General features: G+C 48.0%; 2 protein-coding genes across 2 annotated transcripts; both read right to left on the reverse strand.

The window, feature by feature from the left end:
* Positions 1-807: 807 nt before the first annotated feature.
* Positions 808-1,823, reverse strand: P174DRAFT_419952 (uncharacterized protein; the record flags this gene model as incomplete). Its single annotated transcript, XM_024824825.1, has 2 exons — positions 808-1,484; positions 1,550-1,823. 2 exons carry the CDS (start codon positions 1,821-1,823, stop codon positions 808-810), a joined length of 951 nt encoding a protein of 316 aa, XP_024684665.1.
* A 13,286-nt stretch (positions 1,824-15,109) lies between these two features.
* Positions 15,110-17,603, reverse strand: P174DRAFT_503284 (ankyrin repeat and BTB/POZ domain protein). The gene is made up of 3 exons (XM_024831151.1): positions 17,119-17,603; positions 16,925-17,010; positions 15,110-16,854 (listed from the first exon to the last, which is right to left on the reverse strand). Exons 1-3 carry the CDS (start codon positions 17,353-17,355, stop codon positions 15,288-15,290), a joined length of 1,890 nt encoding a protein of 629 aa, XP_024684666.1. The 5' UTR covers positions 17,356-17,603; the 3' UTR covers positions 15,110-15,287.
* Positions 17,604-17,764: the final 161 nt, after the last annotated feature.

A 17,764-nucleotide genomic window follows, 5' to 3' on the forward strand; every position in this document is an offset into this window, starting at 1 on the left:
GTTGGCTGTACAGATATTTTTACACGTTCAATGATCATAGAATCTGCGTTCTTAGAGATGTGTCAAGGTGAGAGCTCGTCTTATTTGGTCAAATTACAGACGACGTATGTATTAGATAGACGAGCCAGATTCAGAGTCATACTTTGGTCTATTTCTATACTGAGGAGTCTACCTTAGATCACCGAGTGATTAAAGGTACCAATCAGTCAGATGTACAGAAAACTTGTCATCTGTCTTCGAGGTCATGTCACGTCACATATCTCACAAAGGAAATGACTCAAGGGAAATACTAAAATTGAACAAAGAGACATGTTCGCCGGGCCCTTTATTCCATGCCCAATGCTCCCCAGCCCGAATACCCCAGCGACGCCTAGCCTTTATCATCACGAAAATCACTTGGAAAAGGGAAAATAAAATAAAAAATAGAATATACACAGAAGAAGAGAAATTGCATGATCGTGCCGATCCCCGGACACCTATCCACACACAAAGTAATTGTAACATAACATGCGCACGCATAAGAGGGTATCATGAAAGAGCAGAGGCAGAGCGGAATCGTCGCTGGTTGGGAATGGTGGCGAGAAGGGTTGGGTAGTTTTGTTTCCTTTTTTTTTTTTTCTTTTTTGCCTTTTTTTCTTTCTGCTTTTTGGGGTTCCTCCATGACAGATGTCATGATGGCTGTCTCAATGGGACAGCGGAGATGAGGTGAAGTTTTTTTTTTTTTGAATGCTGAAAGCGCAATCGCAGTCTATTGAACCATGGCGGTAGCAACTGGGCGGCCCGTATGGCAACCACGCTCGTGACGCTTCATATTGCTCCGTACGCTAAAGGCCTTGCCGCAGCCGGCATGTGTGCAGCGGAAAGGCTTCTCGCCAGTGTGGCTGTGGGAGTGGATGCGCAGACTGGAGGGCCGCGAGAAGGCCTTGTGGCATGTCCGGCAAATGTAGCGATCATGGTTCTGCTGATAAGGTGTGGAGCTGGAAGGGGGAAGTAGTGGTGATGTTGCCAGGCGGGGGTGACGGGAGAAATCATCTGCTGATGACCCGGCGAGGGAAGAGATGTCGTGGATGTTGGAGGGAAGGAGCCTGCGTTTTGGAAGGTGTTCGGCGCAGGGTTTCTTTGGTAGTAAGCGGCAGTCGATGGTGTTGAGGGCTCGATGGGAGAAGAGAAGGATGACACGCTAGGAGCAGGCGAAGCATATGGAGCCCCGGCGGCATGCTGAACGGACCCTTGGCTCGAGATGGAGGATCGATCTGTCGGACTAGGAAGCCCAATTGGCGCCTGAGGATATGTTTCGGTACTCTTCATCGCAGCACTGGTGCTGGCGGCAGAGACAGACGATGCCGAGGGAGAATGGCCATTACTGTGGAAGCCCGAACCAGGACGCAGTGGCGGCGTTGGTGGCATGGCGTGTGGTGTAATCGAGTCGTATGGAGGCCGGGGATCCGAATCCCTGTGCGTTGATAGACCGGTTCTTTGGCGTTCTGTGATCTGCGAGTCAGTCATACTGGGCTTTGTGACGAGGTATTGAACTGCGAGGAGATCATACTTGCTGCGTGTGCGGCGGCACCGTCTGCGTTCTCGAGCAGGATCGAGATGGAAGGAAGCGAGCATTTGGGCTGGTCCTCGGCTGGAGGGGACAGTGGCGGCTGAGGGGTACGAGAGTAAGATGTCGTATGTGTCGGTACAGCAGAGAAGTAAGAACCCGTATATTGTTCGGAGAGGCGCTTGTAATGGCTGGCTGAGTGATTCTGAATCGATCTTGACCTGAAGGACGGAACTGTATCCGACTCAGAAGGCGAGATGAGGCTTGCGACATCCATGGTGTGCGCGAAGGTATGAAGCGGCCAAATATGATGGTAAGGTCCTCAATGGTATGCGCGGTGGGAAGCTGAGAGTGAAGAAGAGGAGGGAAGATGGCTACGGTGGAACCATATATGAAGGCTGAGCGAGTAGTGAACTACTTGAAGCTCAGGGCCAATCCAGATTGTCTCCTCTTTGAGTGGGGTTGTGTCTGGGACCAGGGGGATAGAATGGGGTCTATACTTTATAGACGAGGAGATTTGCTGGGTAAGGTGGGGGAGAAAGTCAAAGGCAAAATATAATTATAGCTTGGTACTTGGTAGAGATGATGATGCACCGTAACTCCGTCTGCCAGGACGAGCGGAGGTCAAAATACAAAGCACGATATGAACGAAGCCGAATGAGGAGACAGGAGACCACCAACATGAACCTGTTCCTTAATTATAATGATGGTAATTATGATGAAGATTAATAAGAGCCTATATTATTATTTTGCTTTCATTTTCATTTTCTTTAACCTTGATCTTTTTTATTATTATTTTGTTTTACTTCGGAATGGGTATTAGCAGGCGAAAATAAGGAATAAAAATAAAAATATAAAAATAAAATTAAAATAAAATAGAAGACTGATCCGGTACAGTGGATTGTGTATTAAATGGTAATAGATGGCTATCACCCAAGGACGTCTAAAACATGTTTTTCCTGAGCCAGCAGGGCAGTAACGTAAGTATTTTCCTGGTATTTTCGTTTCGGTTCTGCCTCACCAGGAAGCTGCTACCTCCATCCCAAAGCTTAATTAATGAGCACCAGGAGCCTGGATAAGAGGTCTGGTGGAAAGATTAATATTCATTTTTGCTTTTTCTCGCCCAATAATGCATACATTGGGACGTGGTCTCGTACCCGGCGTTAAACACTCTGTATGGCTAGTCCGCGGGTGGATGGACAGATGATGTGCGATTAGTTTGTATTGTTTTGGGTAGGCTCGACGAGAGCTAAAAAAACGTGCGCCTCCCGGCCCACTCTTACAGAGGCCACCGTACCCCGGCTAAGTTGGGGCCGTTCATTGGATTGTTCCAGCTTGCGATTTCACGTCCAACGGGGTCTTAGCTTTGCGTCAAATGTGCGACTTGACTGTATGCTCTTGATCAACAACCTCCTGCATGCTGGGAATCTCCACGTCGTGCTTTCCATGTCATGAGAGAGATCATCGAAGAATCGTTGTAAAGCATTCCTGCTTCTTATGAAGCCGTCACTCGTCGGCCTGGCGTTGAGAGCCTTGATCACCATGGCGTACGCACTCCGTACTCCGTTGCGTATTTAGGGCTCAGCTACAGAAGGTCTGGTCCTAGTGCAGATCCAAGGACACTCCAGCCTCAGTCAAGTTATTGAGATTCAATCATCGATCATCATTTTACTCTGGAGGGGGCAAATCATGGCAAATCCTAGGTCTCCTATGCGGGAGACCAGCACTGTAAACGGTACACGGCCCATCCAAGTTACGTATTGCCGCCATCACACTGGAATGGACTCGCTAGCCGATCAATCCAAGTGGATCCTGGAGACAGAATATCCTACCTGTCACAACGATCCCATGCCCCATAAACGGCTGATCGTTGCCGCACGATCACGCGTTGGCAGTTTGCTGAGAGCACTGATCTCATGGTCCAATTTCCAATCATACAAACCGATAAATCATCATCGTAATCGACTGTAGATCCTTTTGTCTGGGCGGTCGGTGGACATGCTCCAGTCGTGAAGATACCAGCCGTGTTGGGATTAGCCTTCGGGCTCGCCGTAGAGGTTACTGTTTCAGAATTCGAACTTTGGATTATGCTTGGATCACCAGTTTGATGATCGTCCCCTTCCGTCGAGATTAGCTGGTTTTCAATCTAATGCTTCTTTGATTATTTTGATCTAATATTCAAGTCGTAGTCTGTAGAGGAGGGAACTGGACAAAGCAAAGCATAAATTAACAGGAAAAATCACAAACAAAAATGCAAGAAAAAAACAGTTTAAAAATAAAATATAATAAAAAGTACTGGTATACATACGAAAATGAAGCGACAGGAGACATCTATCCCAGTTGGGAAATATCTCCGTCCTGGATGCCGCTATCATCCTGGATAGTCTCATCTCCAACCAAGTCCATGGGGGTGGATGACGGAGTTGCAGGCTCGCAAGCACGATGGGAGAACCGGGTCTAATCCACAAATAGTCTAGCCCCAGCCACCCAGAAGGGAATTTCTGAACGATTTTCCTTCTCCTTTTCGCTTGGGGCTAAAGACATAAGGACTTAGTGTCTTGACGGAACCGGAGATTATTGTGGCGCTGGCAACCAACGAAAATCCCAGATGATCTCAAGCGAAATTTGGACGAGCGTGTGTCTGTGAGGTACCTTAGCTACGTAACTACGTATCTACTGCGTATTCCATGTCCGATAGCAGACTCGTATCACTTATTCTTTTTGCTTCTTTCTCCCAAGGGGCCCGGATGGTGATGACTCTATTCCTTCAGCACTGTCCAACAAAAGAAAATATGAAAACGGGAGAATGAGACATGACAGGACCAGAGACAGGCCACCTCCTTGACTGTTGCATCATTGATCGAACCTGAGGGGATATTGGCAGCCCTGATCGCCCATGCAGGGGAACCAGCTTCGATAGGTCATACGCACAAACAGTACTCCGTAACAGTTGTCCCCTCTCCTTTAGACGAGACCATGCCATCGCTGATAGAAGAGCTGTATCTGGACTCAAAAGCTCCCCCCGATCCGCTTCCCGTAAACAGATGCCGACCGATGAAGATGAAAGTCTAACCCACTCCTTACACTGGTTAGCGACGGCCAGAGCGTCAGGCGCTTGCTCTTTGAAAGGGAAGTAATTTCTCTGGATTTGAGTTCACTATGAAATGATCATAGTGGTCCATGGATCCAAAACAAAGACAAAAGACAATATGGAGTGGTAAAGAGAGTTCTCTGGGTCCATGTCTTGGCTCTTCCGGTTCCATGTGCACGAGATGAGATGCCTCGGCCGACAACCTACGAAACCAACTACCCAAAAGGGTTACGGAGACGACCGGCCTTATTACTAATTATTTAGCTGAAGATATCCACTCTGTCAATCTGTTCTGGAACCAGAGGATCTTCTTCTGTGAGGATGGAGTACGGGTACGGAGAACAGAGGATCATGGATTCAGCATGTGCCAGTTCCCAGAGGTCCAGAGGTTGCATAATTTGGTGTTCAAAAGTCAAAACTATCTTCAGTGTTTTATGCAGTAGACTAATCTTCCGATTTGTGTCCATGACTCCATTTACTGGTTGCTCGATCTGTCTTGTCACGTGTGAGGCTGTGGGATACCCCCTTTGTATGCAGCTCAGACAAATCCGGTTATGTTCCCGTTGGTCCATAGCTGTGTTGTCATTCTGTCTGAGTCAGTTGCTATTATCACACTCGCTTGTTAGTAGATATGGTATGTTATTGAGGCATAATAATAATCAATGCAACTATTGGTTGTCTCGTACGACTCCCAGCGTCCACTATTGATTTTCCCTGCTGAAGCCGAGGATCACCCGTCGGAAAGCGAAGGTCTCATACCTTATGTTACTATGCCCCCTCATAAAGCACCTCCCAGAGTCCCAGTCCCACATCCACATCCTCCGATTCAACCCTTAATAGACTATCCCGCTAGATCGTCTCATGGAATATCTAGAAGCCATACCTCCTCGGCATCGAAACTAGTTTCTTCGGGAAATCATTTCCTTCTGGGGAACGATATTCTACTCTCTTCGAGAATGTCTTGGATTCTAATCTATGCTCTACAATAGACTACCATAACTAGCGATCCTTGGCCGGAGATTGTCTCAGCACATAGCTAGTAGCTAAGGTCCTATGCTCGAACAAATTGGAAATTTGATGGTTTCGTTCCATAGAACTTCTATCCCTGATCCTTGGTATTGCCATAGACACCTACAGTCTAGCCTGTCTAGGTCCTTTGTTACGCTACCCAAGATCGCCACGCGATTCATGGGCCCCAGAAATTGCATAGCCTGGCGAGACCTCAATCGAGTGACTGGAGCTCATAGCCACGCTACCACAACAAAAATAAACGCACTGATTCATGGTCGCATGGACGTAATCCACCCCGCACAAAGTATCTACGACACATCTGTATCCTGTACTCCGCGTCAGCACCGACTTTACTCCGACCTTGGTTCAAAACTTCCAGACGTACTCCGTAATGGGCAAAGGAAGGAAAGAGCTATCGCACGATTCCGTATTCGATCGTTTCATGGAGACTGAGCTTTGATGAATGAGTTTGAACTACTCCGTGGGACTTCGCTTCGTGAGCCGAATGGATACTTGACTAAAGAGCTTGATAATTACTGGTCAGAGTCGACAACACGAGCGTTTCCATGTAAGGATTCTGAAGTCTTTACCGAGAGAGTCCCATTATTACAGAGAGTCTCTTCTTGTACGGTTATGCCTAGTGATTGACGCATAAGTGGTACAAACACTCGCAATCAGTAGTGTATGGAGCTATGAGCCTCGCTTACATCACTATGGTGGGTCGTTATTCCTGGCAAAAGACTCATCCACCGACGAAAGAGGAAGGGGAAACAGATGCAGTACTCCACAAATTCCGCGGCCGTTCCTGACACAAATACAAAAATTAACAGCAAAATCGGTTACACGGTTCATCTACATCCGTCGTTCTGGATCCAACGATGGTAATGGAGAGCGAACAAGGCCGAGGGAGGAAGGGGTGAAAAGAACATCACGATTAGGTATGAAGTCTGCGACTCATCCAGGAGCTGCTGTGCTATCCCGCCCTTGAAACCGGGAAGTCAAAGGTACCAGAACCAGATTTAGAACAGATTGACCGTTGGGTTCCTGAAGATCCTGACCACGATGGTGCTGCGCATTATGAGATATTCTTGTCTGGCTGAAAATAATGATGCCGGAAGTAAGGGGAATCACACATGTGGAGTCCTCAACAAGCGGCATTATTCAGAAGTCAAGCGGAAAAGGAGCAAGCCGCGGACATGGTCTTATGGTCTCATGGAGCCTATCTAGGGGGATTGACAAGAGATGATGCGCGGTGATCATCGAAAGCCTTCACCGTCCATCCAAATGGACTCGGGTGAACTACCGCAACGCGTCTAGTGGCGGGATTGAAGCGACCCATTTTTCCACCTCTCTGAAGCAATATCAGTCACATCACGAGCTACAACTACAAGAATGTTTCCATGATAAGGTTTTGCCGGTAGAATCGGGATATGCTTGAGACTATCGATTCATTATCCCTGCCATCATTGCTATTTATCGCCCCCTCATGCGACTAGATAACGAGTCCGAGAACTCCGTGAACATAGCCGGAAGTTGGCCGGATTTGCCGGCAATGTTTCTACCCCCGGGCAATTTACTGAAAACAAGCTGTGCCAGGCAACAGACGCAGGATGATGAAAGTTCAGATAATATGATCATGCTGATCTTGTAACTTTGGCTTTCCAAGCTTTGCATAGTTTCATACTTGGTCACGCCGCATACATGGACCGTAGAGCACAGGTCCATCGATCAAATTCAAAACACGACCGCAGCTGGTTTCATGTTTAGGTCCGGATAGGCCTGTATGCATACTGTAGATACTCTGTACGAAGTGGACAGTGTTTACATGTCGACCTCTCCGCAATCCAGCCACGCGAGACGGGGATACGGGATGGGGTCGATCCTCGTAGCGTAAGTGAGCTCATCACTTCGAGGCTTGAACGTCTCAGATCAAACTGAAATGTCTGTGCTTCAACTGGCCCCTTGGAAAGGATGTGCAGGATCTCGCTTGCGCTTCCTCGGAAGCGATTAGTAACGTTGCACAAAGGTGATACAACACATGGAATCCGGTGTACGGCATGGTTTTTGGCTGACTCTGCCTGAATGCCTCGAGATAACTACAAGAGTGATACTGCAAAGGTTTGGTTGTGTATCTGACCAACTTCAAACTCAAGGTCGAGTTATGGAGGCTGACTTCTTGATGCTGGAACCGACCCTCGCAGCGATTATGCACATGTTGCCTGTAGTACAGTTCCATCCAAAGTTATTTTGTCTAGAATACCTAGCATGCCTGGTGTTAATGTTCAATCACCCATGGGGTAGCGAGAGAACCACTAACTGCTAGATACCAGCTGAAACACGCCATGGCGTAGCTACTCAACGATTTCAGGTACAAGTCAGTTTTCAGACCGCCACGTTGAATACTCAAGAAGAAGGCCGCAGATCCTTATTATGCTGCATAGGGTCATGTACTACGGTCAGGCAACCGGCCTCGTATATGATAAGTCACATAAGAACAAGGTACCCTACATGTTCACGCACATTTTCTGCGTAGCTGTGATTCCCGTCTTGAGCTGTATCAGAAACCCGCCTGTCTCCTGAGACGGTGACCAGACAACGAGATTGTCTGAAATGGATGTCACCAGACGTGACTGATTGGGTAGATCGTCGAAAGTATCCCTCGGTTCATTCGCCTAAGAAAACCTAAATTCTGACTTCGGAGTACTCTGGATTCGAAACTAAGAAAAAAGACTACCTAGCGTCTACGTAAGATGGTACCACTAACCGCCGGTCGCACCCCTTTTAGCCTCCAACGTTAGGCGAGAACTGCTGGAGCGGGCGTTCCACGGGCTAAGCTCCTCTGAGACAAAAGGGGGGGCGCTAGCATAGTAGCTGCCCACTCACTCCACTCCGGGTCTGGACCCTTGTCACTTCACGTGGCAGACGTCGGCTCCGCTTGCAGGTGTCGCTCGGGCCTTCCCGAGTTTGGCACCAAAGCCGATGCAAGGCTTGTCATGGCGCCTTCCTCCTGACTATCCTGGTCGCTGGTCTGTTCTATCCTTGTAAATCGTAATATTATGTACGGAGTATCTTACAGTCTTACACAGCTGGTGGGTCGATGGTAAAGGAGCTGAAAATCAAAGACAGACTTTACCATTATCCATGTGGAACATCATTGTTTACCAGTATTTTGGTTCCTCTCAGGCCCAGTTCAATGAAATTGACACTATCACTGCTTACAAATGACATTCATCCATCCTGGTTGAAATCAATGTATTCCGTACTTTGTATTGTAACTAGGAGGCTGGTTGGAGTTAAAAGTTGTATTACTATCTTTACAGCTGGGTAACACCTTGCAATGCCAGTATGAGTTTCTTTTTGACTTTCCCGGCCGATCATTTATACATAGAAATTTACTACGTACAGCTAGGCAGCTGATGTGTTCACCTCTACATGATCACTTGATAACTATTTGCTTCTTCTCAACATTCGAGGAGAACCAACGGTCAGAGATTAACAGATCAGGCGAATAGATGGATAGTCATCGTCACTAGATGTCTGACTCGTTAAGTCTCGCCAATATGGAAGCGCCGACGCTCAGTATCCATCCACTGTCTTCATCAAACACCCTAGACAATCCAATTAATTAAGGTTAACTCGAGTCATGTCACCCACATGTCCGCCGGCAGGACCAACCAGCATCGTCTCTCCAGGTGCTCCAAGACAGATCCTTGACAGCCGAGGGTGATTAACAACGGAGCAAAGTGCTATTTGCGGCGGCGCTTGCATACTCCGTACACCGCAACCTACGATGTATGAATCAGGCCCTAATCCTTGAAGCGATCACCCAATCAAGCCACGAGACAACTAGTCTAGACATGGGGATTTGAGATAGGTCCACATTTCACTATATTCCTGGGTAGGAGGCTTTACGGGCGGCCGAGCGCAAACCTGACCTGCGATTCCGATTTTCTGCCGGACGATGTCCTCGGCTGCCTGGTCTTGACTTCTCCGTGGGGAGGCGGTTATGCGGATTCTTGCGCGAGACCGTAGTAAGCCGAAGGATTCGGATTCATAATCATCATGTAATCCCCACCTTGGCTTTTTCCGAGTCATTGTCTAGCTGGGGCCAATCGTGAATCACCTAGAAGTCGGACCTGGGACTTTCTTGTCTCACGAGATGATCAGGCATTTTCCTTGAGCCAACATGCACAAACAACGATGACTGCTCTGGATGATACTGTTGCAGATATGATGATCAGTAACAGAAAATGTAGGTAGAATTCAAAATTATGCATGAACAAATCACCAAGCATCGTATCACCCGAGATTAGATTCCTCAAACCATAAAAAACACTTTTGGCCAACTTTACTTTTCTTCTTCATTTTTCTTTTTGTTTCTTGCAGGCTTGACTTTCTGCATTGCCTTTGCACGAAGAATCCTGATCCTTCACCATTCCTTGATCAGCGCCATACTGTGTGAGATTTACGAGTTTCCAACCGAAGCCTGGACGGAGTAGACTACATGCGAAGGAAGCTCCTGCTGATCGGTATCAAGGGTCAGCGTCTGGCCATAGCTCCCGGCATTAGAATAATTCTAGGTAGCACATTGCAAGCGAAATGACGGTTGTCCGATCACAGTCAGCCACCTACAGCACTAGCGGTAAGATACCATGCGGGTATTGCCATCTTCAGTACGGACATGGCTGCCTAAGGTACTCCGTACTAAAGTGTCGCCTCCGTATTGAAAGGGAGATCCTGAGTTTTGCGCTAGAATGACCAGAAATTAGTATCATTTCGCTTCTGGAGTGCTGATATGTCATTGTTATTCGGATCCTTTAGATTGGAAAGTATGTCAGGCATTGCGTTTCTGACTGGCAAGTTGTATGTCTGTACCGCTCATCCCCCAACTTTAAACTTACGACGTAACGTCATGCCCTCCCGTCACAAAACTGATCGTATCGACTACTCAAACAGGTATAGTCCACTTCTGCAAGACCACCAGATCTCCGGCGTGGCAATTACGCACCTTACCCCAAAAGGCTTAGTGATGTGCAGTGGATCAACCAGAAACATCTCCAGAAGAAGGTTTGTGGCCGAGGACTACCCTAGGAACGGTTATCAGGCTACCAGTGATTTACCTACTGCAATTAGAAGGCCAAACGACAGCTCCGTAGACCTGGTCCATATGGCGAGTGATCGACGGCCGGTACTTGTCCTGCGACCTGCTTTCCGTACCTTGTTTCTTACCAGATACCATTTTGGGAACGTACAGGGTATGGTAATCCTGGTTGCTATTATTTTCCTGGGATTTTGTCTTACTTAGTTACCCACTCTGGATTATTAATTCTTTTTCCTTTTTACCTTTTCGCCTTTGTCCGGGTTTGAGTTTATCCTAATTTCATCTCAGCTGTGTTGTTATGCTCATCCCTGTAAGACTTGGGTATTATGAAGCTACAGTACTTCATAACTTGGTAAGAATAGCCTTAATTTGAGGATTAATATTGAAGCAATTCAGAGAAACGACGTGCAGGCTGTCTTCTTTGTCCTTCCACTCCACCCGCCACCTTTCGACGCCTGTGTTTATCCGGTTTTTGTTTATTAAAGCGGGTGACATCACGAGTTGCTGCCTTTCATTGAGGAACAAACCTATACGGACTAGTTTGACTTTCATCCTGGGTAGTGGACAGCAAAACATAATCCGAGTAGATTACCCCAGGGAGAGACTCCAGAGTCCATACCAACAGACTATCTCATACTATGAGACGATTTGTTCTATTTGTAGGGGATATGCATGCATAGCTCATCAACCGTGAGCTCTATGCCAATGACATCGCTTCCTCATACATACATGCCTGCATGCGTGCGTGCATGAAGCACAAAAAAGGCCCGGAAACAGTCCGATGGTATCTTGGCCACGGCGTCTGCTACTAGCAGCAGAACCTCATGCATTCACAGATCACAAGACAGGAACAACTCCTTTGTCGGGGGACATGAGACATCGATTCCAGACCAAGTTCGCCTACAGATGGCACGAGAAGTCAGCGAACCTCGGGTGTTCAAGTGAGCACTGAACGGAATATCCCTGGAGGTTTAGTTGGCGCCGGGCTGGTCAGCGTGGCTACTGAGTCGACTGTTCCTTATGAGGCATATGGTCTGCTTGTCTGGTGAGGCCCCTGTTCCTGATGAGGTATATGGTCTGCACTTGGCAGTACCTTGGGGAGATAGTCCAGGCAACTACGGAGTAGGAAGTATGACTTTTGGGTGTCGTGCATATGGGAAATTGCGGGATGTGATGAGGACTCCAAGGAGCGCATGACGGCGGTTTCAAGTGCTCGCGTATATTAGGATTGATGAATTATACGCTCTATCTCGTACTTGATGATGGTTAGTCTACCGGAAATTCCGTTGTAATGTATGAAGTACTCCATATCTCCGCTGAGGTGAGAATGAGACGACTGGAACCTGACATGGTCCACCTGCTCTGTTCTTGCCAGGAGTCAACCCCGGTCAATAGCGAACTACGGGCTTACTCGGTGTTAGAGACGTAGCAGCAGCCATCCAATCTCTTCTGCGGGGTGATCGCGATTCTACTGCTATTCAACGCTCTTTATGCGAAACCAATACCGGACTCGACCGATGGCAAAATCGCTTTCCAATTTATACAAGCAGGCTGGAAACGAAATCACAATGACAGACATCGTTCCTGTCTGCGCGTCAATTCGTAAAGTCTTGTTTGAGCTACGCCTCCAGCGTTTACTGATCCAGGGTCCGTGTTGCAGGCGGAAGGCGTTCTTGGAAGCTACAATGTCAGTGCATGGAGTCCGTGCCCAGGAATCGAGCCAAGTTTGGATTATGACACCTCTGTGCAACTTGTTGTTCTTGGGTAAGGTTGATGTAGTTGTGAGTCATAGGGCGAGGAGTAACCTATGAGGCTGCGATATATTCACGCAGTAGTGAATTACACTAATGCCATGCGCTTCTACTGCATCGCATTAGGATGCAGGATATTGTTGCTCATTATTGGGCCAGTGCACCGTGATCTAGGTATTATTAGATCTGTCACACCGTTTTGCCCCTCGTGCTAACTGCTTGACCCCTCGCTTATCGATAGGCAGACAAGTGCCATGGATTTCCTAGGATAAGCGTCGGCCGTCAAAGGTTATGGAATATGGATGTTGCCTACCTATGGAAGGATGGCGATATGACAGCACACAATGCAGTAAACAGGGTCCGTCTACTCCGTACCGTTTGAGGATATACGTAGGTCGATTCTTTCCACTCATGAGTCTGATCAGATGCTAAGGTGGGCAGCATCGTGCAATTGCAGTTTTCGAAGATAGGATGAAATTTCCAACAGCACTGACCACAAATCCCCCCCCGGTTGGACCGGTCCTCCCTCAGCCCGCATGAGATACATATCACCTGGTCAACTTCAGTCGAACACCGTCAGAGACATACCCTGGCTCTCTTCCAAAGTAACTAGGCCACATATCCAAGAGCCACACCATGACAGATCATCCGCCTCCGTCTGCGACTTTGTGATAAGCGACTAGGATGGCCGCATGCGTGGCTGGCGGTCTGTGGTCACGCTAGCCGCTGGCAATCTGCAAACCACATTGCTGACCGATATTCGTGAATTGGAAACTCCTCTCCGTCGCAGTTCTGATTCGCCTGACGGGCCCGTAGTAGATCGGAGAATGATCAGCCTTGGCTGGAGCTAGAAACGATTATCAAAAAGAAGGCTTCATGGGAGGTTACATGATGTTACAGCGAGTGGACAGTGATACTACTACCTCCCACGACTGCCACTCTCGAATCTTCTTTGTTAACATTCCTAGCGCCGAGTCAGATGTCCCCACAAAGACTTGATAAGCTGGACCTGACCTTGGATGAAATCATATCGAGGTCACTGCGTATCCACCTCTTCAAATGAAGTCGTGCTCAGCTTTAGCCAAGGTTGACAGTCCAAACGACCAGTTGGGCTCGTAGAATATTGCACCAATCAATTGTTCCATCCCCGCACCCCGATCAAGGCCACCGGCGTGTCGATCAGGCTTGATGAAAAAAACAAAACGATGTGAGACGAAAATAATCCGATCAGAGTTTGAGACGCGTCTTTAACTCCCAATAAGCGAGTTGCGGTGGCCGCTGACCAGTAGCCGTACACCGACTTGGAGCCCAACCATTGTCGCCAGAAAATCATCTTCTCCGATTGGTATGCAAAGACCCCGAAAAAGAATTGGTACGAAATTTAGTGCCATGCAGCTTCCATTTCGTGGTCGATCCCGCCACGGAAATGTCCGAAAGGCTTACGACCAGGAAAAACCCAGAGAGTAAGAAAAAGTTAGGTATGGTCCAATCATGTCTGGTTGATCATCGTGGCTTGCGCGACGTGGATTCTCAGTGATTCTCACACGCACTTGTCTTGCATCTAATGTAGTCGATCGGTAATATAGATGTACTGCATCTGTCGCTCCTAGTTCAGGCCTGTCTGACTTCCATTGAATCGGCTGTTGTGCCTCTCCTCAAGTACCTGATGTGCAGGTGTGAGGCATGAGGGGGACGAAGTATACGCCTCAATGTCCGACCGCTTGCATCCAAATCAGGTCACGTATCCCAGATGCTTCTGGCTTCTGATGCCAAGATCGGGGCAGTTACTCGCAAAATTCATACCCGGTTGCGCTTCTCTCGTCGAAAGCCTGTAGGAGAGGAAGGAACCCAGTGGGGTGATCATTAAGGAGGTCTGTTTCCTCATCCCGGCTCTTAGCAGTTAGAACATAAGCATCGTACTCCGTACTGAACAGAGGTATGATGAGTGCCATCAGCTTCATATGCATGGACTGGTTTCTTGTCACACCCTCCATCAGCACTCATTTGCTGGAGTTCAAACACATGCTTTGAGCCAGAGGGCATGCAGCGTTGTCCTCCAGTTCGTGCTCGGCTGTGATCTTCTCACGTATGATGACAGCCTTCCGCACAGACAACATAATTGTCTGTTCCCGTCTTATCACTGCGGCTCGGGTCGGCGGGTGAGACGGATAGTTTGAGTTTGTCTGAGCTCATATTGTAACGGTGGTACGAGAGTCAGCTTTTTGAGGGCCGCCACTGGTGATCTCTTCGTGTCTGTGACCTCTTCGTGTCAGTGTGCCTCGAGTCGCACAAACGGCGTCGGCCGGGCGGGTCAATCTGTAACACCCATAGCTTCCTATCCATGGACGCAGAGATCACTTGAGTCTAGGACATCCATCTTGTGATTCTGGAATCGCATGTGTGTTTGTCCAGCCTCATGGATTTCCTCAGATTCAGGGGTTGCTGATTCCTCCGTCTGTTTTGCTTTGTTTCAAAAGTACGCTGTAGAAAGAGCCTTGATTAGCCGCTTCCATATTATGGACTGGTGAGATAAAGCGAGATGATTTGATCGCTAAACAGAATTGGACGATGTCAATGTTTGATAGCGATGTTGCCATCAGAGACGTGTAAATATATCCATAGAGCAGCATAAACTGACATGATTCTGACAATAGTGGATCAAACAGAAGATGCAACATTCAGATTCTATCATTCTCTATACATTTGTATATGTGAGTTTGTATATATACCGTGCGTAGTTTGTCGTCTAGTCGTCATGTCCTGAGTTAGGTCGTAATCATGTCACCCCTAAGCTTCCAAGTTCAGCTCTTCCAAGAGGCGATCTAATTTTTCCATGAGAATCTGGTAGTTGATCGCATCCTTGCTGAATTCATCGCCAGCGATTTCTCCATCCAGAGTCCGGATGATGGGGCCCTGTTCTCTAGTCCTTTCACCAGGCGCGACCTCTGCTTCTGCGCCGATGGGTAGAGTCTGACTCTGAATGCCCATTGTGTCCACTTTGTCGGTAATCTCTACCAAGTCTTTGTCGACGCCACTAGCATCAGCCAGCTGTTGTCGTTGTTCCTCCTCCATCATCTCTTCCAGGCCAGCATCATCGAATCTGAGTCGGAAGCGCTCGCCCAAGTAGAACCGGATGTCGTCCAACAGCTCAATGGAGTCAGTTTCTTGCCTTGCTTTGATACGAGCTGCTGACTCTTGAATCAGTTCGGCGAATTCAGGTGAGTCAATATGAGCTTCCAATCTGTACGCAAGATAACGTGCAGCGAACTCCTCCAGTCGCTGGACTCGAGTCAACCAAGCAGCGCGGATGATGGCGTAGATATCGATCTCATCTTCTTCCTTGGTACCCCGAGTCCTCGCAGCTTCTGCCTGTGACATGTCACCGCTGCCAAGGGTGCTGATAACGACCGCTGCCTTGGTTTTTAGTTTCTCGATGAACAGCATATCAGCGGCGAAAAGAACGTCGACAGCGATGTCAAGCGGGAAATCCGCCCTTTCCGTATACAGAAACGTGAGCACAATCTCCAGAACTTCAGGAGAGCAGTCCACAGATATGATGTTCAGATGCTCCTTCAAGTGTGCCTCTCGGAAGGTAGACGAGAACATAGCTTGAAAGAACTCGGACCGAAGCAGCATGGCCCGGTGGCAGGGGAACAAAACTGATTTCCTGTCTTGCTGTTTGCCATTTGAATTGGAGCCATCGCCAATGTCGTCCTCGTCTTCAGGGAGCTCGTCGGCTCGAAGCACAACATCAGCGAAGATCCCATTGTGACGGTCCCATCTGACTTCATCCACCTTGGAGGAATCGACCTCTATTTTACTTCCAAGGACATTCTTCCGGAACCACTCTTCGAGCTGATCTCGACCTCTTGAAAGCTCCATTGACCTCCGCTGCCTGGCTAACCTCCTGTCTCCACTGTCGAGGATACTATCCAGCAGACTCGGAATCTCCAAATGCTTGGCGATCCTGTCGATCCCTGCGAAGACCTCTGACTCTGTGAAGCCCGTCCCGGGTCCGCTCCTCAAATCGCGGGGAGCCTCTCCAAAGTACAGGTACTTGATTGCCGTTCCGAATGCTTGCGGCGGAATCGTGCTCGGCAGTTTCCATGTCGTAGATTTGGGATCAACTACCAGTTTCCCCCGAAAGTACGGAGAACGTGCAGCAAGTATAAATTTATGCAAAAACAGAGACTCATCACCGGCCGTCACCACAATATCAGAGGTCCCTGGTTGATCTCGAGTGAGTAGCGACGATACATGGGCGGCAAGGGGCTGAAGGGGATCGGTAGATTTCGAATAATCATATTCAAGTAGTAGATTCCGTATACGATCGTTCAAAGCGTTATATAGGCATCTGCAATGGAATCGAGGATTAGTCCGAGAATGATCAGAGCGTTATCCATTCGATGACATATGACGCATACCTTTCTCCTTGGAAAGTGTCACGTTCACACAATGCACCGGACTCCAGAAGGAGTTGAGCAACCTCGTAATGACCACAAAGACTTGCCTAATGTCATAATCCTGTTAATGTGACGTCCGACGGCTAATCCACAATGGCAGAGGCATATTCCGGGCTGTCATGATTCCGGCGATACTCAAGGGATAGTGTACTTACTAGGATCAAGGGAGTATAGTCGTACGAATCCCGAGCGTTAACATTAACTCCTTCCGTGATCTTTTCCTGGCAGACTTTCAGGTCCCCCTTGCGACACGCTTCGCAAAGTTCCCGAAACGGCTCGCTTAGATCAAGAGGGTTGTCATCCTTGATTGTCCCCTCCTGGATCAGCTTTTTCTCATTGTGGAGACTGATTTCAAGTTGATCTTTGCGTAGTACAGTCCTCTCTGTCATCATGAAACTCAATCAAAAGGCCTTGCCGCGGCACCAAAAAGAACTGCATGTAGAGTGCGGGACTCAAGACCATTTAACGATGGCATCATCTTATCGATAAGAATAGTCACGTGGTATATATATTGCCACTATGACAGCAAAGGGGGTGATGAGTTCGTTCATTGAAGCTAATTCCGAATGTCCACAGTCAAGGTCAATAAAGGAGTTAGATAATGAATCAATTATTTCAAGCTATTTGGTAAGACCTAGGCTCTCAAGCACTAGGAATGTACTCACATACACTAAAATAAGCCAATTGCAAGGGAGAAAGATATATTTTCCGGAGTGCAACTCATGAACTAACCCTGGGACTCACCGCCTGGAGCGCACCGCCTGCTGCATACAGAATAGAGCCATGTCTTGCTGCGTTGCT

Source organism: Aspergillus novofumigatus, assembly GCF_002847465.1.
Source record: "Aspergillus novofumigatus IBT 16806 chromosome Unknown P174scaffold_3, whole genome shotgun sequence".
Lineage (NCBI taxonomy): Eukaryota > Fungi > Ascomycota > Eurotiomycetes > Eurotiales > Aspergillaceae > Aspergillus > Aspergillus novofumigatus.

Coding starts and splice junctions, on each gene's coding strand:
- P174DRAFT_503284 (XM_024831151.1), bottom strand. CDS start 17,355: ATGATGACAGAGAGGACTGTACTACGCAAAGATCAACTTGAAATCAGT. Junction 17,011..17,118: donor ACTATACTCCCTTGATCCTA/GTAAGTACACTA, acceptor TTATGACATTAG/GCAAGTCTTTGTGGTCATTA. Junction 16,855..16,924: donor GACACTTTCCAAGGAGAAAG/GTATGCGTCATA, acceptor ATTCCATTGCAG/ATGCCTATATAACGCTTTGA.